The sequence below is a fragment of the Cinclus cinclus genome, chromosome 12 (genome assembly GCF_963662255.1).
Source record: "Cinclus cinclus chromosome 12, bCinCin1.1, whole genome shotgun sequence".
Classification (NCBI taxonomy): Eukaryota; Metazoa; Chordata; class Aves; order Passeriformes; family Cinclidae; genus Cinclus; species Cinclus cinclus.
The window spans coordinates 609,941-624,799 of record NC_085057.1 but is presented as its reverse complement, the minus strand read 5'-3'; the positions used below and the strand labels follow the sequence as shown (position 1 = coordinate 624,799).

Sequence of the window (14,859 nt, the reverse complement as noted above, 5' to 3'; positions counted from 1 at the left end):
TACCATATTACAAAGGGGGAGTTTATTCTCCAACAAAAAGTCTTGATTCCCTTTTCATTAAACAGAAAAATGGAAGGACTTTAAAAGCAATCACCCCCAGCACAACACAACTACCCAGATGAACCCATGTGTGCACAGCCCCCAGGCCTGAACTCCAACCGTTTGTTTTGGTGCTCAAAAAGGCACTTAAAGATAAGAAAACAATTGTATTAAAAACCCACAACAAAACAAAACAAAACATAAGAAAACCAAAGGCAATAATTTAATAGAAAGACACTGGAATTTGTAACGTGCGGTCAAAAGTAAGAAGGGAGGAAATAAAACCCCTAACGAAGATGGGTTTGCTCTCAAGTCATCTCAGAAAGCATGTAAAAAACAGAAAACTGGCAAAGTGAACGTTCTCCAGGAACCAAACGGAAACAAAAGCAATAATTACTGGCAATGGATACACAGCACTGGTGCCAAATGGGTCCTTCCTGCCCCAGCACAGGCCCCTGACCAGCCCAGCCTGGCCGAACATCTGCAGCCGCTGTGCCAGGCAGGGCAGGGGCTGTGCCAGGAACGGGGGATGATGGAGAAATAAACACCAACACGAACCAAACGCCAAGGACGTTCACAGACAAGCACACACACCGTCTGCCCCGTGGAGTGACAGGGAGGGACACGGGCAGAGCTACTCCCCACGGGCTCTGCCAGGGGTGCCAGCGGCTTCACTTCCCTTCGGGATTACTATTATTATTACTGGGTTTATTTTTACATTGAGCTACCTACTAAGTGCAAAGATTTGTTGAGTGGCATCGTCTTTATCTAATTTTAGCCTATTTTTGTACAGTTTACAGGTTAACAGTTACTTTAGAGCAGTTAAGCAAGTACAGCAATATTTACAGGGCTGGCAGAGCAGGGCGTGAGGGGATGCGTGTGACGGGCACGGGACGGGCACCAGCCAGTCCCAAGGACTGCCATGTCAGCTCTGTGGCCGGTGCAAGGGTGCAGGTGTAGATACAGGGGTGCAGGTGTGGAAAGACAAGCATGGAGGTACAGGTACAGAGGTACAGGTGTGAACGTACAGGCAGTCCAACACACGTGTGAGCTCCCCAGCCGAGGAGACACGAGCCACTGCAGGACTGATGGGTTCTGCCAGCCTGGTCAGTGCCTCCACTGCCTTCTAGAAGTCAGCTGCTCCTCCTGCAGAGCTGGAGACCACAGCAGTACTGGAGAGATGAGGAAGATGAAAGGGAAGACAAGCAAAGCCCCAGGGTAGATGGCTGCTGGGTGAGTCAGGAGGGCTTGCAGGTGTCTTCACCCAGGCACAGAGCAGCAGGATCAGAGATAGCAGGGAAGAAGGAAGGATGAACGTTAGGAGACATTAGCACGTGGCCCTGGGGAAGTGCCAAATCAAACCATGGGGCATTGCACGGAAATCTGTACAAGGAAAAGCTGCAGAAGAAGCACGGAGCATCTTGGATTCAGTGCTTACAGAGGAATGTGGAGTATCAGACAGGACCATGCAATCCTCAGCCTTCTGCATATTTTTTCTGTGGGTAAAACAAAATGTAGATCTCTCTGCATAAACTCGAACGGTTGTATTATATGGTTACAGTACACAAAGTGCAAAGTATCACCCATCAGATCAGTTCTGCATCTGATGCGGTCAAACACGGCTCATGCTTCTCATGCAGGACAACCACTCTGACCCGAAACCCCTCCTTGCTGACTCTCAAGAGACCACTGGGTTGGGCTTTAATTTAAAAAAAAAACAAAACAAAAAAAAAAAAAACAGGAAAAAAGTGTATGGGGAAAGGGAGATGAAGAATCTCCAAACTGTAAGTTACTCCATGTTTTTCCACAGGTTTGGTCACCAGTCCTTGTTCACTGTGACAGCTTGCAGAGCAGCAGCGTCCCACGGTGCCGGTGCAGCACAGCGTCCTCCTCCTGCGCGAGGGTGAAGGCACACGCCTCACTCTGTCCCACTCACGACACTCACCTCGCTCCATTCCCATTCATGGCACACACCTTGCTCTGTCCCTGCTGCCAGGGCATCACGGGCACATGAAAACACCTCAGGATTCAGGACTGGAAAGACTCCAGCTGGCTGGAGACACATATGGTCATGTATGGATTTCCAGCTCTTCCCCACAGCCCAGCAGTGAACAGACCCCACTGTATTGCCATCCCTGTTTTTTTGTTGTTTTTTTTATGCTAAGAGGTACAGAAATTAAATTCCAGGATGGCCTTGTATTGCTTGACGCACAGCTGCTGCAGTGTGAGCTTCCATGTGCACACAGACAGCCTTGGAAACCCAGACCAACCCACTGTCTCAAGAGAGGACATTGCAGAGCCAGTTTCTGAGGTAAATCTACTGTTTTAAAAAGTCACTGAATTCTGTACACTTAGTTTTTAATATATACTTCTACACTGAGTGTGTTCTCCAGTGCCAACACGTAGACCTGCCGTCTCCTCCTGCTGTAGGACTGCAAGCTCCGGAAGTGTTTCTGCATGGATGGGGTGTGTGCACACCTATGTACATACACACACGCATGTACAGCACCAGGCCCAGGCCCCACAAGTGTTTCCTTTCGCAGAGGATCCCGGAGCAGGGCTCTGAGCCCCCGCCCAGCCAGCGAGGCTGCGCCGCGCCCGCCCTGCTCCCACCGTCCGGTGCCGCTCTCCCGCCGCAGCGCCCGCGCCCCAGCCTACATGGTGCCCGATTTATCTGCCGAGCTGCTGGGGAAGAGCTTCTCGGTGGGGGTGACGGCAGGGCTGCCCACCCCCGAGCTGCTGCTGCTGCTGGAGCGGTGCTGCACCACCGGCCGCACCGGCCGCACCGGCGGCGGCCGCAGCTGCGCCCCGGCCAGCCGGGCCGACAGCGCCGGCTTGAAGGTGGTCATCATCTCGGTGGTGGAGCTGCTGCTGCGCCTCATGGCCGCCTCGGGGTCCCGGATCAGGATGGTGTGCAGGGGGCTGGCCGGCTCCGAGTTGGCGGCGCCCATCGGGGGGTTCTTCATGGGCTCCAGCGTGTCCAGGACCACGTCAGGAGCCTGCTTGGCCGTGTTCTGCCTCTCCAGCTCCCGCAGCTCGTTCAGCGCTGTGCTCATGGTCTTCTCGATGTCCTGGGAATGCCAAAGGAGCGTCAGCACTGTGCCACAGCACCGCTGCTCTCCTGCACTGCGCCCCGCTATCCTGGAACGCGTGTCTGCACAGGGGGTCTCTGGTGTGAGAGCTCCCAAGGAAAACAGGAGCTTCGGGAGAAGGTGTGAAGCCCAAACTGGCTGCACAAAGGTACCCTGTGTTCCCCAGGTCAGCAGGGGCTCGATTCAGCTCCAAAGGACCTGAATCCCGAGCACCAGGAGCGATGGGGTGAACACCAGCCTGACCACAGGCACTCCCCAGTGAGTTCCCCCTCAGCCTCATGGAGCCCCGGTCCTCTTACCTCAGCAAGAGCTTCTGCTTCCAGGGATTTCTGATCCCCCAGGCTGCTGTGCCGGGTGGATCCACAGGTGGATCTCAGTGGGTGGCTGTCAGCCAGGGCCTTTCTGTCTGGGAAGTTGATGCTGCCCACGCTGCCGAACGTCGCCATCCTGCGCTTCTCGGGGCTCTCGATCCTGCCCCTGTTGAGGGGGATCTTGTGGGGGCTGCTGGGGCAGGCTGCTGCTCGAGGAGGGGTGTCTATGCCAGGCCCCATCCCTCGTGGTGGGCTGTGGGTGTCCCCTCCGCTGCGGCGCCGGGGGATGGCTGCACCATCAGACCTCAATCTCACTCTGCAAAGAATCCAGCACGGCAGCAGGTCAGCACCTGCTGGCCTCACCACGGCTGGCTGCAGCTGCAAGGCTCAGCTCAGCCCTGAGCTCAGCTCAGACCAAATTCCAGCCTTATAGCTTCAAAACACTCCAGCAAAAGGGAAGACAAATATTTTAGCCAGCACCATGAAAGGAACAGGAATAAATCGTGAGAGTAGTTTGGGCTGGAAGGAACCTCAAAGGTCATCTTGTTCCAACCCTCTGCCATGGGCAGGGACACCTTCCAATATGCCAGGCTGCTCAGGGCCCCTCTGTATCCTCTGTAAATGTTAAATCCCCATTAGCAGTGCACATGAAATCCCCTCCAAGCTCATGTTACCCTGCAGTGCCTACTAGAGCTTTCCCTCCCATCCTGCCCTACCACACACACCAACTGTGCACACCTGTGATAGCCACCCCCTCTACAGTCACAGGAACATGAGTTACCTGCCCATCACTCCCCCAAAGCCATAGTCCATGATATGATCTGTGGGTGACTGGATGTCGTTCTTGGAGGAGGCTTTATCATCCAGCAGGGGCCCGCTGCTTGCCTCGCTGTCTGCCTTCTGGCTCAGGCTGTCAGAGAACGCATCATCCCTGGGGAAAGGAGACCACACCAGTGACAGGGCTGTGTCCTGGAGAGCCAGGGCCTGGACACCACACCAGCCTGAACATCACCACTTCAGCAGCTCCCCACTTTGTTAGCAAGGAGCTGGACCAAGGCCACCACTTCACTGGGAGCTTGGATATAGTGCACATCTGCCTCCCCATCCCCTGCAATGTGGCTGCCACTGTGATTTACTCCAGATGCAGTACTTTTAAGAGAAAAAGCACCTGCAAAGGGCCCTGGGATCTGCCCACAGGTCAGCTGAGCTCTGAACAATCCAGGGCAATGCTCACAGGGACAAGGCCAGTGGTAAGCCTGGGTCACACCATGATGGGGAGTCAATGAGAGACAACGAGGGGTCCAGGTACACTTAGGTACAGTGTTTAGTACTGGTCTTTATCAGCCCAAATGAGAAACAAATGGAGCCAACATAGGGAGAGGGAGAAGTGAACAGGCCCAGATTTCTCACCGAAGTCATTAAACCTCATCAAAACTGATTATTTTAGGTGACTGAAGTGGACCTTGTGCAAGTATATGATTTGAACAACCCTCACTTTACTCACATGTCTTGCACCACAATGTACTGGTGGGGAATGAGCCCGTCCACCCCGTTGTGTCTCCCTTCCCACCAGTCCTCCGATGCCCGATGGTAGAGCAGGAGTGAGGCCCCTTTCTTGAAGGAGAGCTCCCGTGGAGATCGTCCAATGTAGTCGAACTTGGCTATGGCTTCAATCTGCTCCACCTCTGCACAGGAGAGAGGCACAGCGAGAGGGCAGCTCAGCTCAACCCTACAGGGAAGCTGAACCCCAGAGAGCCAGCTCACCAGAGCAGCAGTGCTGCTGCTGCCCAGCACCCCTGGAGCACCTCACCCTGAGCACAAGCCTTGTTTTCAGTCTTATTGTTGTTCCAGGCTTTCTGGGACCAACTTCAGCCTCACTAACCACTGGCAATTACAAACAGCTACAAAGCAGATGGGGAGCAGCAGGAATCTCCCTCTGTGCATATGGCATCCCCACCCACACTCCCATTTTCTACCTTCGGTTACAGAACCCCATTATCCTCCAGCCTGAGATTTTGTCAAGCCATGGCAGATGCTGTGATCAAACCCCACTTACCTTTTCTTCCCTTCCTTACCCTGGAGACAGTTTGGCCTGAATTATTGATGAGCAGCTAATGCCCCTTTGGGGATTCCCATGGAAGTAACGATAGCATCTCCAGCCAGGCAGCTGCTCTGCACCCCGCCATCTGCAGCACTCTGCCTCACTGCTTCCCCTCTTTTCCTAATGTGAGCTCTACCAAATACCCATGACTCACAGACTGGGAGCTCAGATCCTGAAATACAGAAGGGCTGAGGCAGAACTTCACTTTGGAAGATCGTGAGCACACCAAGGCCCTCTAAGCCTCCTGCCAAGGCTGTCACAGCAAGAGCTGCTGGGGCACCCAAGGGCACTGAGGAGCCTGTGAAAGAGCCTGGCAGATCTGTTTTCAGCTGGACAACACTGAATCCTAAAGAAACCATTGCAACAACTGCAAAGCAGCAACAGTGCCTCTGTCCTCATTAACCAGAGGACTCACACTGCATCTTGCTTGGGTGGCAGACTGCTGCCACTCCCCAGCCAACCCTGCCACTGGAGCATTAACATGCCTTGATTATCTGAGACAGTGGTTCATTTCAATCCCCACCCGGACACTGGCAGACAGAAAATGACAAAGTAAATCAGGGCAAGCCCACCCAATTGCTCCAGATCTACCTCATTCTCATTAAATGTGGAAACTTGCTCTGCCCCATCACTGACTGTGGGCTCAGCTGCCATCAGCGTGTGACCCAACACTGCTCAGGGACCAAACCCTCATGGAGCAGGGGACACCAAACAAGAACACAAGAGATGCTGAATTGGACCCTTGCCCCATTCCATCCCCACATGGGGCAGGCCAGGCCACTTTAGCAGATTCACATTCTGCCCCTTAAGCAGCCCCCACAAGGGCACAGTGTCTGGGAACACCTCGGGGATCAACACTGAATGTTCTGGAGGAAACAGAGCCAAGAGGGCTCCCACAGCCCTGACACAACACCAGGTTACAGAAGGGAGTGTATGCAGGGCAAGGGGGAGAGAGAACATGTGAATTCACAGAACATAGCCACTCCTCTGCTCTGCACTTGGCATCACAGTTAATCACTCGGAAACCCCAATCGGAGTCATTAACGTAGCCATCCAAGTGTGAAATTGGCTGCACAGCAGCTCCCTTGCCTCCCTTTGCCAGGCCTGTCAGCTCCTGCCTGGAGCTGGGAGCAGGCCTGGAGCTGCCCAGCCCTGTGTGCCCTTCTCTGTGCCCAGAGCCACCTGGCCCCGTGTGCCCTTCCCTGTGCCCTTCTTCCTTCCATGGCCCCGTTTGCCAGGTGAGCCCTTGCCTGGCAGGGCAGATGTGTCGTGCCAGGCAGGACACAGCCAGGGCAGCAGCAGCAGCTGTAGGAAGCAGAAGCTCAGCTCCTCCCCAGGGCCCTTCCAACCCAGCAAGCCCTGCCATGGTTCCCTGCCCCACAGCAGCATTTCCCAAACTCTCCCCTCGCAGCTGGTGCTGCTGGCACGTGGGGAGCACAGTGCTGTCTCCTGCTCTAGCCCAGCCCTGCCAGCAGCCAGCCTCTGTCCCTGCTGGCACAGCCCCAGCCCCTGCCCTGCTCACCATCATCACTGGTGTGTGGCTCTGTCCCGTTGTCGTGGTCCACCTCATCGATGGTGCCCGGCTCGCTGTGCGGGCTGTCACTGCAAAAGAACACACCAGGCTGTCACACAGCAATGACACTGCCCCCAGTGCACCCAGCACACCTCATGCTGTGGTGGAGGTGGTGGAGCCCCCAGCTCTGGGGGTGTACAGGAAACAACTGGATGTGTCCAGGCGACAAGGTGGTGTTTGGTCAAAGGCTGGACTCAGTCTTGGAGGTCTTTCCCAACCTTACTGATTCTGTGATTTGTGATTCTCTGATTCTATGATTTCAAATCACAGCAGATCCCCAAACTTGCTCTGAGAACAGCAGACACACCACACCACACCCAGAATGTCACATTCTGTTGGCTCTTGTGTCTTTAGTAGAGTTTGGCAAAACCAACACAAAGTGACACCGAGTTAAATGTCCCCCTTCATAATTCACAGTGGCCTTTAGCTCCTCTGTTGCACCAGGAGGGATGGTGGCAGGTGACCAGTATCAGACATGGAAAAGTCTCAGAAATGTATGAAACTTGTAGAAAATCAGTTCAAGTCTGTTATTGATCCTGGTTTGTTAAACCCAGACCTGAATGCTGGGCTTGAATTCCAGCAACAAAGGGAACTGGAAGGTTTGGGTTAATCTCGGACCAAGGGATTTCATCCAACCAGCAAATTATGATGGAACTATGAGTTTTTACTCAAAATTTCCAGCCTCGGAGGAATTTGGATAGAATTTACCTAAAATTCTGTTTTGCTGAACACACATCTGTGATCTGCAGCTCAAAAAAATATTCATCAATATTAGTATCTGCACTGGAAAAAGTTTCTTTTGATGTTTTTTACTGAGGTTTATAATACTGAGTCAAAACAAGAAAACAAAATACCTGGTGGAACTGTTTTGACTGTAAGACTAAATCAAATGGTTCAGTGTGCAAGAGCCTCTTGGCCTGACGAAGGTGTTTGTACCCAGAACCCTGCAGAGAGCTCACCAGTACTCCTCCCCTCCAGTCATGCACTTCTCGTAGACGGGCCCTTCCAGCTCTCGGTGGCTGGGGAAGATGCCCTCGTGGTGGATGATGATGGTTTTGATGACCTCATTGACATGGGCCTGGCAGGACACCGGATCCTGCCCGTCAGGAATGTGCATCAGCGTGGGCCCGAAGCAGATGGCCAGGTTGTAGGGATCCATCATGTTCTCATCGCTGTACTGGGACAAGCTGCAAGCACACGTGTGAGGGAGCTCTGCTGTGTTCCTGCCCGCTTGGAAAACCTCTGAGCAAAGCCCCAGCCCCGTCACCGAGCTGGCCCCTGCCCCAGGCACACAGCCAGGCTCAGCGAGGCTGGGCAAGAACCAAGCACGACTCCCCATGGCAACACCACAAAGGACTCATGCAGCAGAGACAGGGAAGACCTGGCAGAAGAGACAGCGAGGAGGAACGTGGTGAAGCAGGAAAACAGACTCACTGGTTAAGGAAAGCAAAGAGGTATCTCATGACCACGATGACAGCCCGAGGCAGAGTGACAATGATCTGCTGGATCTGGTGCACTCTCTCTGCAGGGTTCTCCGTTTCTGGAACACACGGACAGAAAGCACATCCTTAAGAACCTCTTCAGGACCAGACAGCTGAGCACCAGAGGGACTTGTTCCAGATCTAGTGGCCCAGTAAGTGAGGAAGACAAAAGCCTGTCTCCAGAGGTCATCTGTGACTTTGGTACTAAGATGCAGAAAGAGAATGGAGGACACTGCTGCTCCAGTGGGGAATTCTTACATTCAGACGCAGTACAAACAGCAAATAAAGACATTTCCATGGATTAATTTTAAAAATAAATGTTTATGCATTATTCATTTCATTCCTCAACAACTCCTCTGTTCCTCAAAAGCCTGAGTCAATGTGGCACCAAAAACAGAGCACTGCTTGATTTTCTAGGGCAGATTTTTAAATGAGGTTCTTATTCAGGCTACCCTTCTGGGTCATGCACTGGATCTGTCCGAGTCCTTCTGCTCCTGTCTCCTACTGCTCTGAATAGGAATTAGAAATTCCTAGGAAACAGATTAGCTGCACCAGTGCTGAGTCAGTAGTTTCAGGTTCACTGCTCTGCACTGCACAGGGGTGCAGAGCCCCAAGCTGCCATCAGACACCTGCTCCCTCCCAGGGGAAGGGGGTGACTCAGGGCTGCCCTGCCCTAAGCTCCCCCTGGACTCCATAGAGAGTTAATCCTGTGGCTGCTGTTTCACACAGGAAAGCACCAGAGCTTTTTCTGGAGCAGGCAGATCACGCAGAAATTCTTGTTCTGGCTCAAACTATGCCATTTGCTAATCACAATAAAATTCACTGACAACATGTAGCCAGAGAAAGCACAAGCCAGACTGCAAATCCCTGTCCAGGGCATGGTACTGGTGCAGAACCAACTTCCTTTGTCTGTCTCACATACGTGCTGTGCTGCTTTACACATCAAAATTGAATAGCAACAGTGAATTTCCTAAAGCTACTACATAAAACAACAGTTCTTGAGAAATCAGAGCACATTCTTCTGCTCTGGAACAAGATCATCCCTGTGCCAGTGCCCTCCAGGTATCACCTGTCTCCCTGAGCATCATGAACAGAAGGGGGATAGCACCAAGGCAGTGAAGCTGAGAGAAGGCCTGGAGCAGACACTGCTCCATTGGTGCCCTACAGCTGAGACACCCCAACATCTGTCCTGTAACCTGTAGCCAAAATGGGCAGCACCTCCATCACCTCTGAACCTTCAAGCTCATTTAACTCCTTTATTCCTCCAGAGAAGTAATTTCCCCTCTCCTTTCCCCCAGTGCTGCCAGTACATGCTCCTGATGTCCTTTCCCAACATCTCCCATTGCCCACCTGCCACTTGGGTGTACCTGCCCCCATTTAGTGCTTCTATCATCCCACCCAATTCTCCACAAAGAGGAGAGAACATAGGTACTTACTTATAGTAGATATCAAATCTTGAAACCTTTCCTTAGGAAAGAGGGGGTTTTCCAGTCCTCGGAAATACAGCTTCAAGACTCCAGCCACTGAGTTAATGTCTCGTTCATTCTGATCATCAGCAAGGGGGTCTTCACCTGCCCAGAAAAAAGGTTTTCTATCCAGCATCACCATCAAGCTGGACTACCACAAGTGGTTTTCCTCTTTTAGTGGAACACCCAAATTTCCCAGGGCTCAGAAACCCTCCTCATGTACAATGAATGGCAATGCTGATTTTTCCTGAAAACCAGTTCTACTGGGGGATTTCAAACCTTTAGGAGGACAAGGATGATATAGGTTGTTTCTCCTTCACCGTTTCCAGCTCAGTGCATATTTTGCATTTGCAGCACCAACCCTTTCCAAAAGGAAAGCTGAGGAGGTCTGAAGGACAGTGAGTGAGAGCCTGAGAGGACAGGTTTGGCTGGAGGATACAATTACAGCTCTGGAATGGACCAGTGGCTCTGGACAGCTTTGTACTGACTTAAATCTGTGAAAGGCTTTCAGCACCCCCGAGATCTGGATCCTCCAGCCTTTGACAATCCTAACATTGCCTTATCCACTGACCCATCCACCTTCATCCTGATCCTTCCAATGCTGCTCAAGGATTAAGGTTCACTGTTCCCAGCAGGACTGTCCCTGTCACAGCTCCCCTCCACTCAGGCCAGCAGGACTGCTTTCCCTTTCTCACTGGCCCGGAACCCTGAGTGTGATTTTCTCAGCAGATTCACTGGTGCCTCCACAGCCAGCACTGGCAGCAGGTACAGGGAGGAATGATGCACCTCCCTTGGCAAACTGCTGCAGGAAGGATGAACAAGGATCCCCAGCAAACTCTTTTATGGCTCTTGTGCTTTTGATGACTGTGGAAAAGACCTCTGCACGTAGCCCTGCCTCACACACTCCCTCCCTGGGTGATTCTTCACTATTCCCGGAGACAAAACACTGAGAAACCCAGAAGGCATAAAATCTGCTCGTGTCTCATAGCAAAAAGGGCTTTATTTAATACAGGCTTTACACCATGGCTAATGCACCCAGCACATACCACCTCCCACCAAGGATCCCTGCTTAGGCAAGGCATCCTGCTGTACCTGCACACCCCAGCTACACACCTCTCTCAAACGAGTTCTTGATGTCATTGACTTCCACCTGGGAGCCAGGGACTCTGAAGATGCCCTGTTGCTGGAGGCCTGGAAGAGAATAATGCTTTAGGAGAGATTTCTGGAACTGCTGGGCAATACCTGCAGGTAAAATCAGCAGAACCCAGGAGCTGATGGACCAGACAGGCTTGGAGCAAGCAGGGACAGCCTGCTGCACCTCACTTCTGCTCCCGTTCTCCAACCAAGGACCCAGACCAAGGTGCTGAGAGGGTTCATGGCCTGAGTGAACAATTTAACCTGGGCACATGCTAACAATTTAACCTGGTGCTAATAAAACCTCATAATATTCACCAGTCATCCAGGGCTGTATCACAGCCCATTCTATCCCAAGCCCATGGAGAATGGACTGCAGGCACTCTGGGAGTCTCTGCTGGCTCTCACTGCTCACTCCAGGGCTTCATTCCTTGGCAGGTTTCTGTACTGGGCCAACTTACCATACAGGTTGATGTAGCGGATGCAGCTTTCTACAACAAGTGGAATGGCCTGTCCTGAATCCTTCAGGAAAGGAAAGGAAAAAGAGAAAAAAATTACTGGTTTATTGCTTACAAAGCATGGGAAATGCATTAAAGATGGCAAAATCAGAGATTTGAAAATTAGTGCTGTGGAGTTTAGTAAGAGGACAGGCAGGGAAAGGAGGTGTTACAAACATGGAGCCATCAAAGAGCGCTGAGGACACCATGTGCTGCCAGAAGTGCACAAGAAAGCTGCAACTAAGGTGTGTGAAACATTGCTGCTCCCTGTCTGGCTCAGACAGGAGACTGCCACGAGGGATCACAGCTATTTCACCCCAAAAGTGGAATGCTGAGCTGCAACAAAACTTGTGCTATACCTGGCTATGGAATAAACTTCCCATAACACAGCTTACAACACAGTATTTCCAACCAAAGGAAAGAGCCATTGTCAGCAGGTGCTAAAAAACCGATAAACACCACTGTGTATGGAATGAAGTGCCTGAGTCTGAACCAGTGCTGAGTTCTGGCTTCTCACCAGGCCCCTTGTGGAAGAAGATCAAGGGGACTGTGGGCCATGTCTGACAGCCCAAGAGGACACATTTCTCTTTGGGGTTCTGGCTGTTTCTCCAGCAGAGCACAGTGGCATCTCTGGGCAATCCCCTCCACCTTGCAGATGGGCCTCCAGCAAGTACCTGATTCCTCGTTCGTGCATTCCTCCTTCCTCTGAGCACACAGAAAAGCAGCAGAGTGGAAAAAAGAGAACAGATTAAGCAGGGGTAAGTTCAGTTAGAGGTACACATCTCCTTGGGAGGCCATGAACGCTCAAATGCAATGGCAGCTCAGCAAGGGCCAACACAGGCCTGTGGGACACCCTCCCTCCCAAACCCTTGGGCAGGCTGCAGCCCACCCTTAGCAGGGACAGCCTCTTGGATTTCCTCCCTGTCTGAACCTGGGGCCTTCCCAGGAGCCTGGGGACAGGGACAGACCTTGCCTGGGGCACAGACAAGGCTCTGAGGGGGGCACTGGGCAGCCATGGGGGCACTGGGTGGCCAGGGGACAACTGGGCAGTCAGCAATGGCAGCAAGGGTGCCTGTCAGGCTGTATACCCCAAGGGCAGGCAGCCATCCCCCTGGAGGTGTCTGCTAGCACAGCACACTCCTGCTCAGATGGATTCCTAGAGCAGGTAATTCCTCCTCAGTGCTGAATAGGCTGGGATTTAATGAGCATTACTTTTTAAAATACCAGTTTAAGTCAGGAGTAATCACAAATCCTAACGGGATTACAGGCTTTGCCAGCAGGGCCAGCACTCCCTGTGCTGGTGCTGTGTACAGACACTGCCCTCGGGCTTAGGGCTGAGCTGGAGGGAATAAACCCAGCCACACGGTGCCTATTAGTCACATCATCCAACAGTTTGTCTTTACTGCTTCCTGAAGGGTTTTCACTGAAGCTTTCCCCAGAGCAGGATTACAGGACAGCACCTGGGAGCAGCTGTGCTTGTTTCTGATGTATTTGTGTGTAAAGCTGAGGATCACCTCTCTGCCCTCCAACATGCCCACCCATACAACAGGATTTCTACCCCAGGCTGGCAGTCCTTCAAAGTGGGAGACACTTTCTGGGGTCATTTTATCTTCCTTGTCAGCCACAAAGATGGATGACAACCAAAACCATGTGGAAAAGAGGAAGGGGGCTGTGTCTGTTGCTCCTTTGAGGGCTGGGCTGAGCTTGTGTCATCTTTCTTCTTGGGATGGGAAGAAGCAGCAGGACAATGAGGACACTCAGCCAGGACTGCCTCCTACCACACAGGCCACCATGTGCAGCCATGGGTGGGTCTGGAGCTCACAGCTGATGGGACAGGAATGCCAGGAGTGCACAAGTGCAGCTATGGAGAGAAATCATCACCGAGGCAAAGCTGGGTGCAGATGGGCTGGAGGGACCCCCTGAGCATGGCAAGCAGCCAGGACAGGACAGCCACCATTCCATTGCCAGCGTTCACAGACACTCCTTCTGAGAGCCAGCAAGTACCTTAATGAATGTTTCCATATTGCCGTTAAAGAGTTTATGGTTATAGACTGAGAGAGGCCTAGGTCTCCTCATTTTCTGTGGCTTAGGGGGAAGACATGGGGGCCTGGGAGAAAATGGAACAAAATAAATCAACAAAACACCAACATAAATGCAGTGACGGGATGAGACCTCACAGGTTATAAATGAGAATAAGAAATCAAACAGAAAAGTCCCTCTGTGAGGATTCCTCTGCAGCCACTCACTGGTGTGTCCCACACAGACACCACTCCAGCAGGAAACCAACAGCAGCTGAGCAGATATATCCTAAATAAACCACAGTTACCCCAGAAAACGCTGGGCTATTCCTGTTTGTTCCTGAACAGATTTCATTCTGTTCACAGAAAGAGGCCAGAATGAGGACAGTGGGAACACCTCCACCTTCCTGCATCTAACTTCTGTTTGGAATGCCAGGGATGGGGATGACCCTCCCACTGCCAGTGACCAAGAAGCCTTTGACAGGTTTCAGTGCAGCACTGAGGACACTGGGCTATTTTCATTAATGCTATTCCCAGTCCAGCTCCCCTGGATAATGAAGGACATTCAGTGTTTACATCTAGAAAAAAAGATAAAAACCCCACAAAATCCCATACAGATTTCTGCCCTGCCCTCTGGCCCACGCTGTACTGATGTCTGGAGGGGAGAGAATGTGACTGCACTCACAAAACTGGGTGCTGGGAGTTCTCACAGAACAGAGACAGACACTTTACACAGAGCTCTGTGCAAAGGGGACAGCGGGGCTCTGCTGGTTCCTTAATCAGATGACACTAATTAAGCAACTTGACTCTACACCCCTGCAGCTTCCAAGCACTGCTTTGAGTGGTAACTGAGGAGCAGAGGTGGCTGCTGCCCACTGGGGCACCCCCAGCTCCTGCTGGAGCAGCCCCCAGCCAGGGCCCTGCACGCACACCCAGGGTCCCAGAGTGTGGGGGCAGCTCCCCAAGACCAGAGGCAGCAGTGCCAGCCCTGACAGCTGATCCAGCAGGGAGCAGGGCCAGGGCCAGCTCCTCAGAGTGCCACTCTCTGCACAGCCCCTGCTCTCTGAAGGTCCCTCTCTGTCCTGGCAGCACCTGGGCGCCCACTGGGTGCCCAGCCCTGACCCCACACTCAGCACAAGGAGCCTCC

General features: G+C 52.5%; 1 protein-coding gene across 1 annotated transcript in view; it reads right to left on the bottom strand.

Moving 5' to 3' along the window:
• SRGAP3 (SLIT-ROBO Rho GTPase activating protein 3) overlaps nt 1-14,859 on the bottom strand; it is a 69,531-nt gene continuing 54,672 nt past the window's right edge. The window contains exons 12-22 of the mRNA XM_062500586.1: nt 13,699-13,801; nt 11,659-11,719; nt 11,177-11,254; nt 10,034-10,168; nt 8,551-8,656; nt 8,076-8,303; nt 7,066-7,145; nt 4,947-5,127; nt 4,224-4,373; nt 3,431-3,758; nt 1-3,110 (exon numbers count right to left, since the gene is read on the bottom strand). Coding sequence (XP_062356570.1) covers nt 2,694-3,110; nt 3,431-3,758; nt 4,224-4,373; nt 4,947-5,127; nt 7,066-7,145; nt 8,076-8,303; nt 8,551-8,656; nt 10,034-10,168; nt 11,177-11,254; nt 11,659-11,719; nt 13,699-13,801 — 1,867 coding nt within the window. The 3' untranslated portion in view covers nt 1-2,693. The remainder of the gene's footprint in view (nt 3,111-3,430; nt 3,759-4,223; nt 4,374-4,946; nt 5,128-7,065; nt 7,146-8,075; nt 8,304-8,550; nt 8,657-10,033; nt 10,169-11,176; nt 11,255-11,658; nt 11,720-13,698; nt 13,802-14,859) is intronic.